Source organism: Topomyia yanbarensis, chromosome 2 (genome assembly GCF_030247195.1).
Source record: "Topomyia yanbarensis strain Yona2022 chromosome 2, ASM3024719v1, whole genome shotgun sequence".
Classification (NCBI taxonomy): Eukaryota; Metazoa; Arthropoda; class Insecta; order Diptera; family Culicidae; genus Topomyia; species Topomyia yanbarensis.
In genome coordinates, this window is record NC_080671.1 from 394,798,999 (window position 1) to 394,823,489 (window position 24,491).

Below are 24,491 nucleotides of genomic sequence, written 5' to 3' on the forward strand. Positions count from 1 at the left end.
TCAAAATTCACTTTGAGCGCAAATTCCGGACAAACCGTAACTCGCCGAGAACGGATGTTAACATTTTATGAAAGAGAAAAGTTTTCTCTGTCGTCTACTGCTTTGACTTATAATCTGCGATTAATGGTTTGTCCGGAATTTCCCTTCAAAATGAATTTTGACAGTATGCTTATTGGCCCTTTTCAAAAAACACGCGTGAATTTTATTAAAGGATAAATGGAAACTTCATGAATTCTCAGTGTGTGGTTAAATCAGAGTTGTTCTAGGTTCGCTCGGAGCTGTCACTTTTATATGGAAACTGTAAACATTAGAGCGAACCTACACTGATAAAATCAAGTACCCATTAATGCGTAGAAAACTACTCATTTTCAATAAAAGTGGAATAACCCATTAAATGGGTAAAGCGTTTGTACCCATAAATGAGTACAGACCTTGTACGTCAACCTGGGTATGTTTCACCCATTATTTTTCCCAGAACTGTTACAACAAAATGCGTAAAAAATACCCATTCATGAAATTCGCGCCAGAATGAAAAATACTATCAATAGAATTATTTCTGAATTTAAAAAAAATAAAAAAACATTCATTTTACATTATAGTTTCCTCATAAAAGTATAGGAATCTAGATAGAAATCCTATTCTAAAACTACTTAACATAATAAAACCGCCTACTGGATATATTTTTGATGGCTGGATCTTTTGGCTGCTCTAAAAATGCCGAACTGGCGTATATTTTCAACATCCTTAGTAGTCTAAACAGACGTTGTTTTCGGAGCATTGCCGAAATGTTCCGTTTCCGCCACGGACTCCGATGCAGGGCGATAATTTGCAGGTTCCACTACGATCCTTAGTTTTCAGGTTAACTCGCTTGAAATAATGCTTAAGGATTTTTCACCCATTATCAAGATCAATATACCCATTGACATTACGGATCGAGTAGTTGTGAAATGGATATAAAGTACTCATTGTTAGAAACAAAAAAATACCCATTTTTTGACAGCTCGAATAACTTCCGAAAATGGGCAATTTGAATACACGGAAACGAAAAACTACCTAAAATTGAGTTCCTTTGACTCAATCTCGTGGTATCGTGGGGGAACTTAAAATTAGGTAAACCGTGTTGAAGGTAGTTTCCATTTAACCACGGCAAAAATTACAACTCATTGATAGGTTTTTTATACTCAAATTTAAGTTGAATTTACCTAATTTTGAGTTCACCCCAAACAACTCAAAAGTACCTTCCTCCACGGAAGACCTCGACTGAGTCGAATTTCTCTTTTTGTTTTTGACAACACTAATAAGTGCGAAAGCGACGCACAACTCAAAAGTAAGTCAAAAGAACTTATTCTGCAGGTTGTTTTATTTAACCGTGTACATAAAATGGGAAAAGTTTTTTTTACCGTGTAGGGCTCGATTCTAAAACCGAAAACAGCATTAAATCTTATGTGTCAAATATCTTCGAAAAAAGTGTATATTATTTGCAGTGTATGGTCTTTTAGTACAAAAAAGCGGTACAAGATTTGTGTAGACTTTCCACACCTCTTTGCGTGATCATGATTGGGGAACGTTTCTCACTTTGCTCCCGACTGTTGACCTGTTCGCATTGTGTTGTTCCGCTAGTGATTTTGGTTAAGTTGTGGCCAATCCTAGGAAGATTAACATAAAACTAAAGCTTTGCGTGTTATATAACGTTTCAAGTGGTAAACGAGTGATTCAGAGAGATATCTGACAGCAAATGGAGGTAGCTAAGCCAGAGGTTAACGGTAATCCGCTACCTCAGCGGCAGCCGAACAGTGGCAACGCTGGAGCGCAACAGAAAGGTAATCAGAACCAAGGTGGTGCCGGTAACCAGAACAAAGGCGGTGGTGCCGGTAACCAGAATAAAGGCGCTGGTAACCAGAATCAAGGCGGTGGTGCCGGTAACCAGAACAAAGGCCCTGGTAACCAGAACCAAGGCGGTGGTAATCAGAACCAAGGTGGCGGTGGTCCCGGTAACCAGAACAAAGGTGGTGGCCCCGGTAACCAGAATCAAGGTGGTGGTTCCGGTAACCAGAATCAAGGCGGCAATCAGCAGGGCAACCGAGGACAGAACCAGAATCGAGGTGGCGGCGGCGGAAACCAGAACAAAAACCGCGGTGGAAACCAGAACCGATTTAACAATCGAAATCAGCAGGGCGGCGGAGGCGGTGGTAATCGACAGAACAATCCAGACGGTGGCAATGAAGGAAACAATCAACAGCAAGGCCGCCAAGGTGGCCAGGGAAACCGTGGCGGTAACAGGAACCGCAACAATCAAAGCGGCGATGTAAGTAATAGTCATTGAATAATTTGGTTCGGGTGAAAAGTGAATTTTCTTCAGATAAAAATCAATAAGGCCGCATTTTTCAAGATGGCGGCCTATGCGATGTTGGGTACCAAATTTACAAATCACTAGCACGCGTTCCAAGATGGTGGATGTTCTTAGCATTTATATTGAAAAATGATAAAATGCTTACTCTTAATTTTATGATACTTTTGTTTCTCTCCTAGTTTTATCCGTCACTTTTTAAAGCCTATAAATACATTTTCAAAGATCATGTTTCAGTACCTCAGATTGCCACGATAGAGCAAGTTTTTCCGACGACGACACGTCATCGATATGCTACCTACTTTCTTCGTCGTGGGACGATATATCTTTTTATATTCATACTCATCTGGCTGTAACAAATCGCATGCACGGTCTAGTAGCGTTTTCATTCGCAAATGTGAAAAGGCATTTTAAAGCGCTACAGTGAAGACCCGGTTTCGTCTACCCCGATTTTATCAGCTAAAATATGAAGAAAATTTCAACTTAGTTCGTCTGTTAGCGCTCATAAAATATTTAATATTTTATGAGCGCTAACAGACGAACTAATGGCGTTTTCGTTTTTTCTTGGTGCTACACCGGTGTAGTGCAAAGAAAGAGATAGACTGATTACACCCAAGTTTGAATGAGTGTAGCACCGACTACACCGGTGTAGTGCACTGTCAAAAACGAATATGCCATAAGTTAAATTCGAGTAAACCCTTTTTGGAGCATACTTTTCTTAAGGTGAAGCGATGCCAAAATCACAACAAAGGTTCGGTTATGTTCGGCTATGTTCGGGTTACGTTCAGCATCTGTGTGCGGCTAGAAAGTACTATACCCAGGAGGGTGTCACTCCTGTCATCCTCTATGGAGATATACAGACTTTGACAGTAGTCAACATATGTGGGCCTAGCTGCATCTAGGCCCATGTCGCCTGTGCAATAGCATTGGGTTGTTTTGATTTGAACAAAGGCAGATGTTGGCTAGGACAAAATGGCTGCCTAGCAGGGGGCTGACTATACCGATATGAGATGGCACACACACAAGCGTATCGTTCAGCAATCAGCTGACTGTTTTTTGCACCACGTGTTTCATTTGTTTTGAAAAATAAAAAGGTACAAATTTCCCAAACGAATCAAAATTCCGTGAAGAGAACCTATTCATCAGCTTGTGCTAACATGCCTGCATACAGTGATACAATTTCTAAGCAATCTGAGATAAGACACTCAAGTTACAAAAGATTTTGTCTTGCGCGCCAATGCAATGTTTTGATTTTGACGATGAAATAAAAAGAAGAAGCAGAAATGACGGTAGCCATTTTAGCTGCCACCTTGTGGCTCTATTCAGCATGTCCTTAAAGAAGCAAAATACGTAAAAATGAAAACGTTTTTGATTTTGCACTGAAATAACTCCTTAAAGGAAAGTAATAGCAAATCAGAGAGGGTTATGGAGCTGCATGCAGGGGCTACAGAAGGATATTTTAACAGCTTCGGTTAGTTAAAAAGCAAGGAAAAAAATGCCCCCATTTTGTCAGCCTAAAATAGACAAAGGGGTTGATAAAAACGGGTTTTTCGCTGTATTTATGTATCTGATTCGTTTCAGTGACGGTTCGGTAACGTGTACGAACGCCAATATTCTTTTACACACTAAATGCGAGCATTTAAGGACGATTCCGACGATACATCAGCTTCCGTCAACGTCGACGGAAAGTCACCATTTCGTCAGGATAAGTTTTACTTTTCTCTGCCGGTTCACACGTGCCGTACGTCAAAACGTTCCGAAAACGATGTGTGTGAATCAGTGTTACGAAATTTCAAAATCAGTTACCTATTTCTGCTTGCATTTACCGAAATCGACATTCAGATTCAACGCCTCCTTCATTCATTCACTTTGCAACTGAATGAAATTTCATGCAGAATCGAATGCTTGAGTGCAAAGGAAATATAAATTAATTCACCAACCAAAGCATTCATTTGTTTTTATGTAGACAATTTCAAGACAGAAGTTAGCATCTTCTACATTTTCGAGCATAAGTGAACTGCGCAATCTATATCTGGTGCACTTTTGATCGATAGTCCCTCTGAGAGCTACCATAGAAATACAATTCACTTTGCTTCTGAAACCGAACATGTCCGTACCTGAAAGCGCTGCGTCGGGAGAAGGAATGACAATGGAAACGAACCAAAAATTTCATTCATCGCAGCGGGCATGAATTGAATTTCATTTTCTTTCAAGTTCACGCAGCGATGTCAATTTTTTAAGCTCTGGTGTGAATGCTTCCATTTAACTGCATGTAACTAATCTTGACGTTCCTTGCCGGTGACGGAAGCCTGATGTATCGTGTGAATCGTACTTTAAGCCAAATTTACACCCTTCCGATCCGATTCAGTGACGGTTCAGTATCGTGCACGGATGCCAATATTCTTTCATACAATAAAATGCGAGCATTCACACTTGTCCGGGAGGGTGCTGTGTCGGGCAAGTGTGAATGCTCGCATTTGCGTTGTATGAAAGAATATTGATGCCCGTGCACGGTACTGAACCGGCACTGAAAAGGATTGGATAGGTGTAAAGCCGAATTTACACCTATCCAATCCGTTTCAGTGCGGGTTCAGTTTCGTGCACGGACGCCAAAATTCTTTCATACACTTCAAATGCAAGCATTCACACTTGTCCGGGACGGTGCCGTGCCGGACAAGTGTGAACGCTTGCATTTGATTTGTATGAAATAATATTGGCGTCCGTGCACGGAACTGCACCGGCACTGAAACGGATCGGATAGGTATAAATACGGCTTAAATAGTGCTTTAAGCACTATTTACACCTATCCGATTCGTTTCAATGCCGGATCAGTTCCGTGCACGGACACCAATATTCTTTCATACAAATCAAATGATGGCATTCACACTTGTCCGGCACGGTAACGTCCCGGACAAGTGTGAATGCTCGCATTTGAATTATATATGAAAGAATATTGGCGTCCGTGCACGGTACTGAACAGTCACTGAATCGGATCGGAAAGGTGTAAATTTGGCTTTACGCTTGCACCACGTCACCGTGCCGGACAAGTGTGAATGCTCGCATTCGAGATGTATGAAAGAGTATTAGCTGTCTGTGCATGATACTGGATCGGATCGGAAATGTGTGAATTTGGCTTAAAGCCGAATTTACACCTATCCTATCCGATTCAGTTACGGCTCAGTACCGTGCACGGACGCCAATATTATTTCATACACTTCAAATGCGAGCATTCACACTTGTCCGGGACGATGCCGTGCCGGACAAGTGTGAATGCTCGCATTTGATTTGTATGAAAGAATATTGGTGTCCATGCAACCGACACTTAAACGGATCGGATAGCTGTAAATTTGGCTTAAATCGACCGTGACGTGAAACGATGGAGAGGGAATGATCATTCTAAACAAAATTTTTGCGCGCTTCCCACCCACCTGGTCTCCGCACTTTCAAAGTGCGAGTGATCTCAAAAAACTGCGAGCTGTTGTTTTTATATTTGTATTTCAAATGATAGAGATAGTATTTTCATAATCAGATTAGTCAAAATAACCAGTCTGTGAGAAGAATTTCAAAGAATGGTAAGTGCGCAGTGCGATTAGAATCAAGTTTATTGTGTCATAAGCAATATTGCGGTGAACTTTATTCGGCTCAGGAATATCTTCATTGTGGGTTACAGAGAGGAAGAGAACAGTTTTTAAGTGAAGGTGGAAGTCGTTACGCCGCGGCGCTCAAGAGATTTCATCACTAGTTTGTTTACTCAAACTTAACAACTTTTTCATAATAAATTCCTTGACTTGACACAAAGCTTCTCTGCCTGTAATCGCAAGTCAGTCCCATGTAGATAGGGAATTCCATAGAACATAGGACTGACTTGCGATTATGGGCAGTTCTGCAATTGACAAGTTTACGTTGTGCTTAAAAAATACAAATTACGTATATAGAACCCTCATTTTCATCTTTGCTCGCACACGCATTTTGGGCCTCACTGTACGGTTCAGGATGTTCTCTCCGTTTTGTTTGCCAGCACTAGTTAAACGCCATACAACAAATTGAAGAAAATCTAATGTGTATTTTCTCCCTACCCATTTGAAGCTTCTGGTTTGAGCAGCGTCTGTCACAATTCGATCATGAATCGACCAAAGGGCCGAAGTCGCAATGATATCGAATCGAGAAAAATAGCTTTGAAAATTCGCTTCAGAAAATTAAATCGTATTTTAACAGTGATTGCATACTTCGCTTTCAAATATATTGCAACACATTAAAACAATACTAGTTTTCGGAAGCATAACTAAAATGTTTTATATAATAACGATTTCGTTGATAAAATTGAAAAAAAATTATTTCGCCGAATGTTGTTATGAAATGTTGATTAGGCCATTTTTGAGTCGCCCTCTTGTTTTGACGACTCTCAATTTCGCCCTGCAGTGTCGCCATAAAACAAAAATCAAATGTGGCTTTCGCCGTGCTCGCTGGAGGGGAAAATTTGTTATTCCCCTTGGGCGTAACAAGCATTTTGGTTTTTGTTTAGGGCGATTCTGTTTACGGACCTTGTAAACAATGATGATGTCAATTTCGCCTGTATACACTACCTTAGAAATGCAGAGGCGTAACCCGCCTGGCATTTTGTTTACAGTTGAAAGTCGGATCCGCCGTTTTGTTTTTTATTGATTTTCATGAAGTGTGAAACATTTATAAATGAGTTTTTATATTTTTTATAAAGTATTTTTACTCCTCTTTCAGATATTAATCAAATCTCTGTTTGTGTACATTTGTTAGTTACGCCCATTTGTCGGATCACGATCGAATTGATCAACGCATTGGCAAATTATTGTGCGAAATTTTGGGCCAAAGATTCTAGTTTTCGTTGTCCCACAGGTCCCATTTAGGCTACAACAAAGTTTCCTAAAACTGTAAACTTTCAAATTGATAAACGTTGGAAATCCGCCATTGCCATCTACGCAACTGTTTGCTACAGAGCTGCCAGATGATTTCATTGAATATCTGTATCCTCGTTATAAAAAATCTGTATTTGTCTGAATTCATTAAAGAAAAATAATTTTGATGATTGATGCGTATTTAAAAGCTTTAAGTATTGTCTACTATAAATTCAAACATTAAAAAGGGGTTTAAAATGAGAACTTTGAAGTAATCCGTACATTTCCCGGCTTAAGAGTTTATGATTTTTTGAATATGGAAAGTGTTATGGTTAATTCGACAATAAATTGTTGAAGAAATGGCTATTCTTAATGAAAACGGCTGTAGGAAGGGTCTGCCAATAACGTTGTCAATTGAAATTTCCAAAAACCTGTATAAATCTGTTTTCTGTATCGGTATCTGCACTTAAAAATCTGTATTATACAGATAAATCTGTATAAATGGCAGCTCTGGTTTGCTATACGCGTTTGACAGTTGCACTCCAACTGCATATCGTCGATCCACCTATAAATGCTTGCCAAACGTATTTCAGGGTCTGCTTTATTCAGAATTTCAGTAGCGGGTATTTACACACGTTTCGAATCGAGCCTAAACGTCTGTTATCTGTGGTTGCCCTCTTTTTTTTAGTAGTGCCCTTGAATGCAATTTTCGTAATTTATGTAGCGTTGACATTAGTGCTGGTTGCCATCTGCTGATGCCAGCATGCTGGCAACCAGCAAGCTACCAGCATGATGTAAACGCATGCCATCTGCTGGTGCCAGCTGCTGGCAAGCGTTTACATTATGCTGGTAGCGTGCTGGTTGTCAGCATGCTGACACCAGCAGATGGCAACCAGCACTAATGTAAACTGGGCATAAGCTTTGCATGGGCTACCCTCTTTACTTCCCCTCACAATACCCTCATGCCCAGTTTACATTAGTGCTGGTGCCAGCATGCTGGCAACCAGCATGCTACCAGCATAATGTCAACGCTTGTCAGCAGCTGGTACCAGCAGATGGCATACGTTTACATTATGCTGGTAGCGTACTGGTTGCCAGCATGATGGCACCAGCAGATGGCAACCAGCACTAATGTCAACTCTACATCATGTAGCGTTGACATTAGTGCTGGTTCCCATCTGCTGATGCCAGCATGCTGGCAACCAGCATGCTACCAGCATAATGTAAACGCATGCCATCTGCTGGTGCCAGCTGCTGGCAAGCGTTTACATTATGCTGGTAGCGTGCTGGTTGGCAGCATGCTGGCACCAGCAGATGGCAACCAGCACTAATGTAAACTGGGCATCATGCTCGCTTGGCTGCAGTTTTGACACTGTGTATAAAGTAACTCAACGACCTCAACCAATTGTGTGGAAAAAAGGTTTTGTCTATTAGGCTATATCCATAAATGACGTAGCATTTTTTGAGTGATTTTTAACACTCCCCTCCCCCATCGTAGCATTTCGTCATAAACCTTAAAATTCTCCCTGGTAATTACGTAGCTTGACGGTAAACCTCCCCCCCCCCCCTTGTCTCGTAAAAAAACGATGTTAGATGAAACGGGTAAGATTGTCGTGGCATTAGGTCAACTCCTATTCCCCTTTAAAAAAGCTACCCCCTACCCCCTGTCGTTACACATCATCACAAAACACAAAACTCCCCCTCCCCCATATAATGCTATGTCATTTATGGATGGACCCTTATCAAGCTCCGTATGTAGATATAGGAGTATTAGTAGCCTGACACATTCTTTGAATCTGCTTTGGTTTGCATTCTTTGTCGAATACGCTTTTCTGTAATTTGAGGCAGGTAAACCCTCGGTGGAAACTGCCTCTTTTAGGCGGGTATTTTTTTTTTTCAAACCAATGTAAAGCACCATTCAGATAGGTCAAAAGTTTTTTCCAACAACTATTTTGCATAATGCAAATCATGATTATCTAATAAATTGACTGATATTTTTTTTAGAATTTTGTATATTCATAAATCGGTGACAAGTTTAACACATTCTTATTATATATCTTACTCATCTTGCAGCATTCATTATGCTTTACTTTTTTCACGCGGATTTTTTGCACGGTATTTTTTTACGTTGTTTTTTGAATCTGCGCGGATTTTTTAATTCACGCGGTTTTTGAATTTTCGCTTAACGAGGTTTCCATTAACGCGGATTCTTAAATTTACGCGGTCTTCATTTACGCGGATTTTGAAATTTACGCGGTTTTAATTTACGCGGCCTGTATCCCCGCGCAAAAAAAACCTGAGTACATACACCTTACGTAGATTATCTTGAATCTGTTTTGTGTTTGTTAAATCGACGTGTTAACATTTCTTATGGCACTAAACACAAGTTAATGTTTGGGAAATGGCGTCTGAAAAAATAGCTCCCATTTTATATACTCATTTATGGACAAATGCTTGATATAAGGATCAAATAACGTAATGTCCTGCTAAATTAATCATGTTTTGCGAATAAGGGAGCGGACCATTTGGCATAAAGTCATTTGGCATAAGGTCATTTGGCATAATGGACATTTGGCATAACATTTTGTTTGGCATAATGGTCATTTGTCATAATTTAGAGAATTGGCCACACTGAAGGTCATTTGGCATAATGGTCATTTGGCAGAATTTTTAGAATTGATTACACTGAAGGTCGTTTGGCATAACGGACATTTGGCATAACGGTCATTTGGCATAATGGTCATTTGGCATAATTTTGAGAATTGATCACACTGAAGGTCATTTGGCATAACGATCATTTGGCATAATGGATATTTGGCATGACGGACATTTTAACTAAGTGATCTCACTGAAAGTCATTTGGCATAACATACGAATGAGTAGTTTATCAGGTGAATGACCCATAAGGTTAAAGCTACACTAAGCAATAATAATGTGTTATCTATTACCTAATAATCTAAATATAAATTTCGAGTGAATTTTTAACATTTTATAACTGATTTTGCCTTCTTTTAAATATGAGCAGTTCTTTTCAGTTTCATTTTTGAAATTTTTGTGCTTTTTAATTCTTGCAATTATGGATTCTTTGCTATGATATACGTTTTAGTAAAGTATATTGTAGAACCGCGATCCACCCGACGTATGTTTTGTTTTGGCTATTATTATTATGATCGCCAATGAGTTTTGGTTTTCCATACAATGTTACAATAATTAAAGTTATCCTTATTATCTTTCTTTATATCATGAGCTGTTTTTTTCGAATTATTTACTTCATCATGTGTAGATTTCGTCAAGTTTCTCTAACAATGATTTATTGAGTCAACTTATATAAGCCAGCGCAAGGCGGCTTTGCCGCATAACCAAGACCAAGGATCCGAAGCGGCGCAAAGCCGCTGAGGATCCGCTGAACGAGGTGGCCGTCGACCTACCCTCGCAAGTGGCGGCCCCTCGCAAGCAAATCTGTCATCCACACGTTTCCCCGGATTACTCAAACATAGGGGCTACAAATTAGTTTAAGTCCGACGGAGCGACAGCGAAGTCGGACAGCGCGCGGCTTGAAGCGATGTGGCGTAGCCACATTAGTCTTAAATGTTGTTTTATTAATTGGTAAAGAAGAATAATCTAATTAATTGTGGTTCAAGTTCAACTTTAAAATTACAGTAATGTTTCGATTATATCACGGTCGGTCTGTATTTTAGCGTGATATATTTGAAGCGTGATATATTCAAAACAAAACAAAAAATTACATTCAAGCATTAATCCATGTATTTCTATTAACAAAAAGTATTAAAAAGTTAAAGTTAGTCAAAAAAAATAAATCATAGTAGGGTAATGTGACTATTTTTGCCATGTTTCTATTATCATACTACCCACTTGAAGCCGTTGGTTAGAGCAGCGTCCGACATCTTTGTTCAACGCATTGGGTCAAATGATATTGTATCAGCGGATAATTTTTCCCCACACAGCTTCACTTTACGTATCCCGTACTGTTTCTTAAAATTGTTGAACCACCCAAAACTAAACTTGAAGGAATCTGGCACGTTAAGGTTTTGGGCAAATATCTTGACTATTAAAATCAGTCCATTCGAAGGGCCTATGATTCAGTTCTCGTTGTGTCAGCATCCACAGAAATAGTCCCATATCCAATCGTTGATGTTGTCCTTCCAAAAGAAAAGTATTCACATCAATTCAAGAGAAAATGCATATCTCTGCATACCTACCATATCTTGCGTATCTTGTTTTTCTCATTATTTTGTTAGATTTTCCTGCGGATAACTAACAATTAAGCAAATAAAAAAGAAGTCTATTTTTTACCCGCTGCTCCAGACGCCCCCTTAAGGACACGGCAAATAAGTTACGAAGAAATTAAAACAAAAATTGGAATCAGCCGAAAGATATTTCGGCAATCCTAGTCATTGCAACAACGTTTTTGGAAAAACAAGATTTTAAGAAGATTGAGAGATTCACGTTTAAAGTTTCGCGCCACGCCCTCCGCCCACGGTGAACAGCGCCATAACTTTGCCTCTACTGCTTAGACCTCTATAAAATTTCAGATATATTCTTAAGAATCTATACTTTTAGATAAAAGAATAAATAGTTCGACTTTTTGACCGACCTCATCATATACAAACCCTTATCGCAATAGTCCGATACCCAATAATAGGCTCATTACCCTACATGTAAATAAGCAAATCAATTGTAAAAATATCTTTAAAGTGCCAGGACACAACATGCGGCTTGATTGGATCAAAACGTAGTGTGCCTTGTCTGTTTTTCAAAAAGCGTGATATAATCGAGATAAAACCGTGATATAATCGAGGGTGATATAAACGAGTATTGATATAAACACATAGTGATATAATCGAAACATTACTGTATTGGTAAACAAACTCATTTAAAGTCATTTGAATATTCAGATAGTTGCCGTTATGCTCAAACATGTGATCAACAACATCAACAGCTGCTTACAACTGCATAACTAACTTTCCCTCGAACGATGAACGTTATTGTCAACATACAATCAAAATACATAATACATACAAAAAAGGATATACTCAAAAAACATCCTGGTAATCAATAACTTTATCACTACATATGCCTATGCCAAACGACCGTTATGCTAAATTACTGTTTTCTTTAACATAAAAATATTTGTACGGAAAGATCTTTAGCAGTAGCACGGCTTAAAACTATCCCGAATTACCTGCCTTCTCGAACAGTTTTAAATTGTGTTTCCCCTGTAGTTGAAAAAATGGCAAATGACCTCCAGTGTGATCACTTCTCAAAATTATGCCAAATGTCCGTTATGCCAAATGACTTATGCCAAATGTCCATTATGCAAAATGATCTGCAGTGTGATCTATTCTCAAAATTATGCCAAATGACCATTATGCCAAATGTCAGTTATGCCAAATGACCTTCAGTGTAATCAATTCTCAAAATAATGCCAAATGACCATTATGCCAAATAACCGTTATGCCAAATGGCAGTTATGCCAAATGACCTTATGCCAAATGACTTTATTCCAATTCTTTTTCTACCAACTATTTTGCATAGTTTGAATTGTGATAATCTAATGAATCGACTGATGTTCTTCTTTTTGAGTATTGAATGAATAAACTGGTGTCAAAGCTGAACATAATTTCAATTCTTATACATGCTTAAAAAGGTTTCTTGAGCCTTAACCGATGTAAATTCTCTTTTGGGGTAAATTCCGGACAAACTATGGCTTGTTAAAGTTCCGTTAACTGATGTCAGCTGTGTTCGGTCAATTACGGGTCTTCCGGCATTTCTTCTCAAGATGAATTTTGACAGTTGGCTTTTTCGCTCTAATCATAAGTTTGTCTAGAGTTAAGCTCACTTTTTTGGCAGTTTACTAACTTCCGTTCTACGCATAATTAATCCATGTTTCACAACATACACGCGAACGGAGGTCTTAGAGGAATGCGTTTATCACTTACAACAGGTTTTACCATTTAATTCCACTACGTTTATTTGTAGTGAAACATCATTATTAAATAACCGGTGTCAGGCCATTTGACATAAGCCCGTTTGGCATACAGTCGTTTGGCATAATAGTCATTTGGCATAAGCACGGGAAGGAAAGTGGCGCAACTTCATTAGACGGTGGCAAATATTTTTTATTTATAGCGTTGGACGCGACGGTACATATTTTGACTGACTAATCGCGCTATTTGCATCGGAGCTAAGCACGGATAAATAAAGATTTTTATTTCACTCACCCGATTTACCATTGAACAAAAAATATCGGTTAATGTGCACGGAATTCGTGGAGTGCACCAACTGTGCCGCCCTATTTTATCTGGGCAAGTAAAACTAGTACACTCTTCGACAACAGTGAAAATTAATCGCAAGCTGTATTGAAACATATGTTCTTTCCAAATATCTAACCCAAATATGTATTCTAGGGCGATCAAAACTTTGATCGGCGCCGCATGGGCCCGGGCGAGCAGTACTTTATCAACGAAAAGCTGCGCATGCTGCAGGGACCGTTGCTGGATATTCCACCAATTGAAAATGAGACAGTTAAATTTTCCGGTAGGAACCGGCTGTACATTGGTAACCTGACAAATGATGTAACCGAGGAGGAGCTAGTTGAGTTGTTCAAACCGTACGGTGACATTAGCGAGTTGTTCATGAACAAAGATAAAAATTACGCCTTTGTGCGCGTAGACTACTTCTCGAACGCGGAAAAAGCCAAGAGAGAACTAGACGGAACATCGCGCAAGAATCGTATTTTAAGAGTACGCTTCGCCCCAAATGCGACCGCACTTCGCGTAAGAAATTTGACACCGTTTGTCAGCAATGAGTTGCTGTACAAAGCCTTTGAAGTATTCGGACCGCTGGAGCGTGCCTCCGTTCAGATCGATGAGCGTGGTAAATCTACTGGTGAAGGTATTGTCGAGTTCAAGAATAAACCAGGCGCTATGTCCGCCTTGCGTTACTGCACTGAGAAGTGCTACTTCATAACCTCTTCTCTGCGGCCGTGTATTGTTGAACCCTACACTTACCAGGATGACACCGATGGTTTACCGGAGAAATCGCTGAACAAGAAATTCCCGGAGTTCCTGAAGTCCCGCCAGGTAAGTGAACTTTGCGGCTCTGCAGATACTGGTTGAGCTTACTCTGGTTAAATTTATCAACAGGTTGGGCCGCGTTTCGCTGAAGTAGGATCTTTCGAACACGAATACGGTCAGCGTTGGAAGCACATGCATGAGCTGTACAAGCAGAAGGCCGAAGCTCTAAAGCGCGAGATGATCATGGAGGAGGAAAAGCTTGAAGCCCAAATGGAGTTCGCTCGCTACGAGCATGAGACCGAGCAGCTGCGAGAACGTATGTTGAAATTGCGTTTATTTTATTAACGTGTGTTCAGCTCTGGTTTGATTAGGCCATAATCACCCGGGGTTCGTTTGTTCCTTGGAAATTTTACACATGTGTCTTATGTTTGTCCTCACTCTAGAAACTAATTAATTGTTTACTAATGTTAAGTTCGTACGACACCATAATTGTGATCGATTAAAAGTCTGACAGTTTTATACCAAAAGCAAGCCATTCGCCCGTTTGTTTCTGTCAAGTTCTTAAAACGAACCCCCGGTCCGGCTGTTTGGTTCGATTCGTCTTGGAAGTGTTGATCATACCTATGTTTTACGTTCTAGACTACCAGAACTGTCGGTAATGGTTTTTGTTTTCTTTGTGTAGAACTTCGTATGCGTGAGCAGGATCGCGACCGCCAAAAAGCCGAATGGGAAATGAAGGAACGCCAGGCCACGGAAGCCAAGACACGTAACGATCTGCAGATGAAACTTGACGTTGAAGAAATGCAGAACCGCATCAAACGTACCGATGATGAGTTGCATCGGCGTCAACAGGAGAATAATGTCTTTATGCAGGTATGCTTGTTGGATTTAACAACTCGAAGCAAGAGAAGAAAAAACCAAAAAAATATTCGTTTCAGAATCAACAACTCGGCGGTGGTATGGATAATGCCGATAACAATCGCCGACCATTCGATCTCATGGGCGGTGGAGGTGGCGGTAATGCTGGTAACTTTGGCGGAATGGTAAGTCGATCTTTTACTCCTTTTGGATACGCATACAGCGGCAAACGAAGAAAGAAATGCTGTTTTCTAATAAACCAATTTGAGAGACTAATCCAACTCGGATCGCAGAATACAACGTTACACAACTGGTTCTTTTCCTGAATGTGTTACTTTCCAGACTCTGTACAGTCGAAGATTCTTGATTTGAGACAGTTAATCGTTAACTCTCAACTGATGTCGCTTAACCAGTTATTTTACGTTGTTTCAATTAACAGCCTCTAGTTGTTATCTTCTAAGTATCGCGCGCACTGAACACAGTGGCTTCGAACTATTGTTCTCTACTGCACCGATAATGCACTGATTTCCGTTTTGCGAAGGACTATGTTTGCAACGATTGACAATTTTTACTGTGTAAGCGACATATTCATCTTATCTGGTTACGCCCAATCGAAGAAAGGATTGATTTTGAGTTTTCTACAGTTCTGTATTAATTATGAGATGTGTATATTTTTTGCTTTGTCGCTACTGCTCCTAACAAATCATTTGGTCAAAGGGGGATAAATTAAACCCCTTTGGTATTTTTTGATAGATGGGCTTCTAAAGAATACCAGACTCTAGGATTACCGAGGCAAGAAGGGCAATTGTATAATCCCTGCTCGTTGGGTGGTCGATTAGGGAGGGTTCTGTGTCATCATTAAGCAGAATTACAAAAGATCCAAACTCTTTTTTGTACTACAGAAAATTTACCTGATACGAGTCGTGCTGAACGGAGTAAGTATTCATTTAAAAATCCGTGACCTATTTGATTGAATATTGTACAAATATATTAATTTCACTATAATGAACAATGTTCTCAAATTTGATTTCATTGATTCCAGTTTGCACGTTCTCTTGCAATAATCGGAAGCGAATGGAATCTTCATTGAATGAATGGGGGTTGCTTTGACGCTTTCAGTAGCCTCACTAAATAATGATAAGACCTATTTTAATCCGCCTAGTGTCTTATGGCAACAGCTGTTGCAAGACGCAAATCGTTTAAGGAGGAACATAGAATAGTACGAAAATCGAAAACGGAAAAAGCAGTTTTTTCTTCACCGTCAGTTCAATCAGCTTATATAGATTATTAGTACTGAGTAGTGCTGATTGGTTTTCATGAAGATCTAGTACACAGCGTAGAAAAAAAATGTTTTTTCGTTTTCGATTTTTGCACCATTCTCTGTTCACCCTTAACATAACTTCCTTTGGCGTTGTGCTGTTTGTTTTTTGTCGCAATTGAAGTATTACATCATCTAATGGTGATTGACGGAGCATTCGTGCAAACAAAAAAAATTGAAAATTGTTCATAGATTTTTGGAAAACGGGGGTGCTCAACTCGCCCCACATGGCGATATTGCCTCACTTTCCCCTACCTCAAAAAATATTTGTTCCGGGTACGGGCCTCGCTGTCTTTTTTTTAAATAACCATAATTTTCTCATTTGCACATATAACACTTCGTCCCATAGGTGAGACGTGAGAGTGTATCGAGTTTACGGGCTATTCATAGATTTTGGACTGGGAGTCAATAATTTGGAAAATTTTGCAGCATGTGAAATGATCTTATTGATCATTTACTACAACAAGTCTCATATAGCATCATAGATACGATAAAATAGTTTTGGGAAAGGCTATTTCTTCGCATCTCACAAACTACATTGTAATTATTGATAATTTCGGCGTTTCCCGCATCATATGATGATGACGCCGAAGGGAATCTAGAACTGTGGTATATCTATCCTTGGTTCACACAAATAAAAAAGGTGTATGCCGAAAGCTAAACTAATATTCGGAGTGCCCGGGGCTAGTTGGCGGAAGGGGTAAGGTTGTAGAGTCCCCCTTTTTCCGTTTGTATTAAACATATGGCACTATCACTCGTAATGTGCAATACATTCTCCAATGTGTTTATGTTGCATTACATTTTGTTTTGTATGACCTGTGAGCGATACTGGTTTTCGAAAGTAATAAGTGAATTCTCTTAATTTTAATGATTTTGTGTTATTTACAGTGAGCTTTAATCTATTACATGAATGATTGTATGTTTCGATAGTGTAAGATCTACAGAAGACGAAGAAATAAAAAATTAAACACTGATTCAAAGTGTTAAAACTAGCCGCCAACTAGCACCGGACTCCCCTACTCTTTCTGGATCGGGTTGTTTACGGGTTTTAAGATTTTTAATGCGGGGGGTATGGGTTTATTTATTTATTTTTTAGTCCGGGTGCGGTTCGGGTAAACTTGCAAAAATATTGTTCGGGTCCGAGTACGAAAATACCCATACACGCCCATCTCAAATTACATTGTGCATGGTGTTATTTTCCGAAACGATAAACATTTTCAAGGAACATCGCGAAATTATTGTCGATAAATCGCGGTTAGCTACACACAGGACGGATTGGTTAAGATTGAAGCTGAAGAACGATTCTCCAATGTAGCTGCACTGTATTAATAGCTCTAAATGTCCACCATAATCTCTGTGACTCACGTTAAATGGACAATTATTATTCGCATCTAAAGTTATTTTAGGTTATTCGTAAGAATTTGATTCAACTGATTTGGACAGTTAAGGCATTCGTGTCATGCTGAACAACGTCTCTCCAAACTAATTAAAACTAGCCTAATAGCAGGCATACACAAGAATCTACTGGAAACCACGGTAGTCGCTTACCAGGATCAATTGTCACTCAATCATTGCAAATATATTCTCCGCGTCCAAGCTTCCAAATCCTCCCTCTGGTGAACACATTAAAGAGTAGGTATGTGTGAACAAGAAAACAAGCCATCATTCCATGATGATGAAACATTATTGATCGGCACGACGATAACGCATCAATTGTTAAAACGATATGTCTGATACAAGTGTTGTATTTTATACGTTTCTAATAACCATTTTATCCAAGGAAAGGCAACGATACGACTAACACATTATCTAATTTTATTTCCGTTAGAAGTCTCTCAAAAAGGTGGTATTTGTAAACCCTATACCTATCCTTAGTTTACTTGGTTTTTTGGGTGAGTTCGTGTTTTATAGTCGCACCCAATAGATATTTGTGAATACTACTTCTGTTCTATGTATCAAAAATCTGTATTAAAAGAAAAAACCCCGTACGTAGTCCGATGCTGTCTGAGAGAATGCAGCGAAAATCTCTCGGGAGCAAGTCGTTTGGCATAAGTTCATTTGGCATAATGGTCGTTTGGCATAATTTGAAATATACATTGAAATCTCTGTTATATTAGGCGTTGACGCAAAATGTGGCTACGCCACATCGCTTTCAATATAGCGCTATCCGACATCGCTCTGCTCCGTCGGACTTAAATTAGTTGATAGCCCCTATGCTTGAGTAACCCGGGCAAACGAGTGGATCATGTTTGCTTGTGAGGGTAGCCGCTTCCGACGGCGGGTCGGCGGGCACCTCGCCTGGCATATCCTCAGCGACTTTGCACCGCTTGGGATATTTGGTCTCTGGTATACGACAAAAAGGCCTATTTGGTATATAGATCCAAAGAACTGCTCATATTTAAAATAAGGAATCAACCCCTAAGCTTGAGTAAACCGGGCGAACGAGTGGATCACTAGTTTACTTGCGAGGGCTATTTGGTGTACAAATTCATAGAATTGCTCATGTCTGAAAGAAGGAATCTTCCCTTATGTATTTGAAAAAATTATGTATATATTTGCCAGAACATCAGGGTTGATTCCTTCTTTCAGTCATGAGCTGTTCACTAAATTTGTGTACCAAATAGCCCTCGAAAGTGGACTGGTGATCCATTCGTTTGCCCGGTTTACCAAAGTTAGGGGTTGACTTCTTCTTTCAAACATGAACAGTTCTTCGAATCTTCATGCCAAATAAGTTCGCAAGCAAACTGTTGAACTGCTCGTTTGATCGGTTTACTTAAACATAAGGGTGGATTATTCTTTCAAACATGGCCCTTGGCTTTGTTGCATAAGCGAGACCATCCGGGTTTAGTGGCCGCCGATCCGCCGTTGGAAGCGGTGGCCCCTTGCAAGCAAACCTGTAATCTTTTCGTTTGCCCGGATTACTCAAACATAGGCGCTATCAATTAGTTCAAGTCCGACAGAGTGGAGCGAAGTCGGGTAGCGTCAAAGTTAAAGCGATGTGGGATAGCCACATTAGGCGTCAACCATTATCGCCAGATGAACATTATGCCAAACGAAAGCATGTATCGGCTGCTGTTATACCAAATGAACATTATGCCAAATGAATTTATGCTAAATGAACTTATGCCAAACGACGTGCTCCCAATCTCTTCACACTAAACATACGAGGGTAGTTTGAAAATTTTCGAACCCTGATAAAAGTGAAATTCGACAAAGAAAAGCGAATTGATTTTAAAGGGGTCTTTTCTTTTCTCGGGTTAGATAAGTATTGAACTCGTTAAGTGTAACGGTTGTAAATCGAACCAAAACGTACAAGGCATTCTATTTCTAAACTACGTTATGCATGATTGATGAAATTAATGTCACTTTTTGAAATTGTGACAATTAATTGCGCTATAACTCTTCACACCGATCACTGTATCCTTGCGATAAAAAAAGTTGTTACTACGAAGAAAAGTCACAGCTTCATTAGTATGTACTGAATATGAATAGTTTTCTTTTACGAAATGATCCTAAATCGTTAGAATTATACATTTAGAGATGCAACGGATGCCTTGGCCTTCGGTAGCAAGATCCCAAATGTGTTACTCTCCAATGATCATTTCGGACTCAGCTAGACCTGAGTAAGAATCTTAGTATAAAAATGAAAATTTCAGCATAAGTAAATGGATGGACGATCTATTGTAGCCATAGCCTAGTCGAAATGAAACCAACCAATACATGTAATGAAATCAATGATGAAAAGTAAAGATTGTACATTATTCCATGCGCGTGAAATCTTTTCTGTATGTTACTGACATACATGGTATATCTTGAATGTTTTGAAAATGAATACTGATTGAGTAACGATTACATTTTGCATAAATGTCCGCTAATCGCAGAAAATATGACTAGGTGAAAATTGTGAGGGTAAACATATCTAGAAAAGCTTCCAGAAAGAACGCAATGGGACTCACAAAACTACTACAGCGAAGACCCGTTTTTATCAGCCCCCTATTTTATCAGCTTTTTGACTCGATTTTGTCAGCCAGCCATGGTTATAAGGCTATGTCTACGGATTAAAGAAAAATATTTTTACAGCATTGGTTTTTTAAAAGAAATAGTTCAATATGTTTTGTCATTGCTTCCATTTTATCAATCTAACATACACCACAAGGGCTGATAAAAACGGGTTTTCACTGTATCGAGTGGCACAAGATGTTGCAAGATAATCGGAAGGCTGTCGACGACAACTAGCGCTCACCAAATGCTGAGTATACCTCATATGGCATAATGGACGATAGGGATATTTGGCATAATGGACTTTTGACAGAATACTTATTGGGGAGAGGCACATTAACCCTTGTGACGGCAAGCTGAAATCCTAACATTAAAGGGCAAGCCGGGCCTCTCAGGCCCGTCTAAATTCAAGCTCCTTTTTGCCGTACTCATATAGAAAGGTTATGCAATCGGTCGAAATTTCGACTTTTTAACCGAGACCCGCAGGGCCAAATCTCTTATACCATTCGACTCAGTTCGTCGAGATCGTAAAATGTCTGTATGTGTGTATGTATGTATGGATGTATGTGTGTGGCAAACAATCTCACCGATTTTTCCCAGAGGTGGCTGGACCGATTTGTACAAATTTAGTCTCAAATGAAAGGTATAGCCTTCCCATCGGTCGCTATTGATTTTTTTTTATTGATCCGACTTTCGGTTCTGGAGTTACGTGTTGAAGAGTACAATCACACAGCAAATTTCCATAAAAACTGATATATATGTGAAAATATGTGCAACATTACTTGGCTTTGCATGTCTAGATTATTAATGACCCACCGAAGGCACTTCGACCACATTGGCCAGCTATGGCGATTTTTGATGCCCCGGGGAACTTACAAGTTGCTAAGTTAATGTCATACCTATTTCTCAGCGAATTCTTTACCGATTTTTACAAACTTGGTATCAAATGAAAGGTACAGCATTGGCTTTGTTGAATTTCTAATTGATCCGACTTCCGGTTCCGGAATTACAGGATGATGAGTACGAACACGCAGCAAATCCCGATTTCAGCGTAAAAGGCGATAGATGTAACAAGGTCAATTTTTCCAAAAGGTGAGTACTCGGAAGATCACGTCGACTGTCGATTGGTTCTGAGCTCCATTTTGTTTGAACACGACCAATAAATGTTTCTGGATTGCTATTAATTTCTTCTGATGCATAAACGGAGTACACTCAAGTTTTTTTTACGCGGTTTTTTTTTGCGCGGTATTTTTTTACGCGGTTTTTTTACGCGGATTTTGAAATTTACGCGGTTTTCATTTACGCGGATTTTGAAATTTACGCGGTTTTCATTTACGCGGTTTTTGAAATTTACGCGGTAATCATTTACGCGGTTTTTGAAATTTACGCTGTTTTCATTTACGCGGATTTTGGAATTTACGCGGTATCCATCAATGAGGTTCCCTTTATCGCGGATTCTTAAATTTAAGTGGTCTTCATTTACGCGGATTTTGAAATTTACGCGGTTTTCATTTACGCGGATTTTGAAATTTACGCGGTTTTCATTTACGCGGTTTTTGAAATTAACGCGGTTTTCATTTACGCGGATTTTGAAATTTACGCGGTTTTCATTTACGCGGTTTTCATTTACGCGGCTCGTATCCCCCGCGTAAAAAAAAACCTGAGTGTACATATTCAGATTTTTCTTCCGAGTCTGCATCAGATTCATCGTCGGAAGTAATATCATTCACATCTTCTTCCTCGCTTTGCAAATCAGTTTCGGAATCGTCTGCTGTTGAATTTGCTCGAATTTCTTCCATTATTTTAGATTCTTTGAGACGATTGAAAACATGGGCATATCGTCTTATAGCCATTTCAATTTTTTGTTGTTTTAGATCCTACAATTTGAATAATTACGACAACTATAACACAAAGAATAGACAACAAAAATAGACAATAACGACAGAGTTAGGTTATGTTATATCCAAATAATTGTCAAGTAGACCACAGTGGGTGAAATAAAAGTATTTACCCAAAAAAAATATGACACACATCATTATCGTATGCTATTTTTGCATTTCTTATTAAAGAAATGTATAGAATTCGCTAAAACTTTCAAGATTTTTTTTTCTTATAAGAAAAGGTAAAAAGATAAAATCAATCAAAACATGAAAAAATTCCTACCAATATGAAGATGAACTCATCAAAATGTTTTTTTTTTTCAGATAAATATTAATGTATAAAACTCGTGGTATTCGTAGTAAATATTGCATGCACACCGGGCCTGCCAGGCCCGGCTTGCCTTTTTGTGCATGTAAAAAATTCAAACATAGCTGCGCATCACTCCATAGATGAAAATTTCACAATTCTTTATTTTTGTTATAGATTTCAAAGCTACTTATCAATATTTCCATGCCCAAGCTTATACTGCATACACATTTTTTTGTAACTAAAAAATTGTAACGTGCCGGGCCTCTGAGACCCGCTTGCCTTTTTGAGGGTTAAAAGGGTTCTTTGAGTTACTTGATCTTAATTTAACAAGTAAGATATCCGTTATTCGATAACTTGAATAAAGAGTAACGTGCACAGTATTACAGCAGAATACAGATGTATAATTGCGTTATTGATAAAGAGGGTTCACCACGCTTTTCTTATAATATTTATTCATCAATATGTACAGAATAGTAATGTTCGCTTCTTTACAAATATATAATTCGAAGTTTGTGTATTAATCAAAGTATACTCCTTTATCAACGCTTCCGTTAGCTATGCTATTTGTTCATTATGCCCAACGTAACTTCAGCACCCAATAGATGTTAAGCCAAATGTCCATTATACCAACGTTCAATATGCCAAATGGGGTCACTCAAATGCTGATGGTTCTGTCCAAAAAGTGAGTCAGTTTTTCGATGTCGATAGACAAGTTGATCGAATAAATTGGCATGCCCAAAACAGTTGGTAAAAAGCTACGACGAGCTTTCTACGCTATTTGGTCTTTCTGCACTGAGCCTGCTAGGAGAGCGAAACGTTTGAAAAAGTAAATTGAGTCAGAAATTGTTTTATAAATAAGTCGTAAAAAATCGCTGGAGTTTTTGAAACAGAACCTGTACATTATGAAAGAAAATAATGCTGATAATTCCGTGCATAGATTGTTTCTTTTTCTGTTTCTTATGCTATTACTAAAAGTAGCGGTTTAGTCATCTGTTCAGCGGATCGACTCGAATGGCAGGATTAAGAAATGGAAGCGCGATTCGAATTTTCGAATTGATTGATCGAAAACGAATATATGATGCGGCTAAATATCAAAAACTCGAACTAACATGTTCTTAAATATTTGGAGTTTGATCATTGACTATTATCCAAACCGAATTTTGAATGTTATAAACATTACTTTCTAAATAATTAAAAACATTACTTTCTAAATAATTCTACTGCTGATATCGAAACGATGTAATTTTGGCATTCGTAATTTTATTTGTATTGTCCTATATGCTAAGAATCGATGGTAGTCTGTTGAAACATATCAAAATTCTCTAAAGGGATTGTTTCATCTGTTTTAAGCAAGATCACGAAATTTGCAATCGAGTCGACTGACGCGCGTAGGGCGTCAATAATTAATTCTATGAAGTTATGTGCTAAAAGTAGCTATAATATGGGTGAACCAATGAATCAATGTTCGAATGCATTGATTTTAAACTCCATTAATTTAGCTACGGATTCTTCTTTTCTCGTAACATGCTTGTATGACATATTCAGATTGAAGCGATATCATCGTGCCGTTTTATTCTCTGTGCGTATTTGTCGATCATAAATGACAAGAAATCTACATATACAGTCTTCTTACGAACACATACTTGGTCAGCTGTATACCTTGGAATCGGAACTTGTACCCGTTCACGTTCACTGTCTTAAAAATGGTTGATCCTGTCTTGAATAATCTCGTGCCGTTTTTCGACAGTGATATCTTTCTTCTCGCCACTCTAACTTTACCCAGTATACATGCCGCGATTGTTGTCTCGAAGCATCAAGCGATTCAATGATTGCGCGCCTCTCCCAAATACATACTCCCTGACAAACTTTAATCG

At 39.0% G+C, this 24,491-nt stretch overlaps 1 protein-coding gene across 2 annotated transcripts in view; it reads left to right on the forward strand.

The window, feature by feature from the left end:
• Positions 1 to 1,562: 1,562 nt before the first annotated feature.
• The window catches only part of LOC131684838 (hrp65 protein-like), a 37,308-nt gene continuing 14,379 nt past the window's right edge, over positions 1,563 to 24,491 (forward strand). Inside the window, exons 1-5 of one of the 2 annotated variants that reach the window (XR_009304687.1) lie at positions 1,563 to 2,305; positions 13,644 to 14,318; positions 14,382 to 14,568; positions 14,935 to 15,125; positions 15,191 to 15,295. Coding sequence is in view for 1 of the 2 variants with exons in the window: in XM_058968043.1 (XP_058824026.1) it covers positions 1,736 to 2,305; positions 13,644 to 14,318; positions 14,382 to 14,568; positions 14,935 to 15,125; positions 15,191 to 15,295 (1,728 nt within the window). In the remaining variant the exon portion in view is untranslated. The remainder of the gene's footprint in view (positions 2,306 to 13,643; positions 14,319 to 14,381; positions 14,569 to 14,934; positions 15,126 to 15,190; positions 15,296 to 24,491) is intronic. The other variant, XM_058968043.1, reaches the window with a different exon arrangement.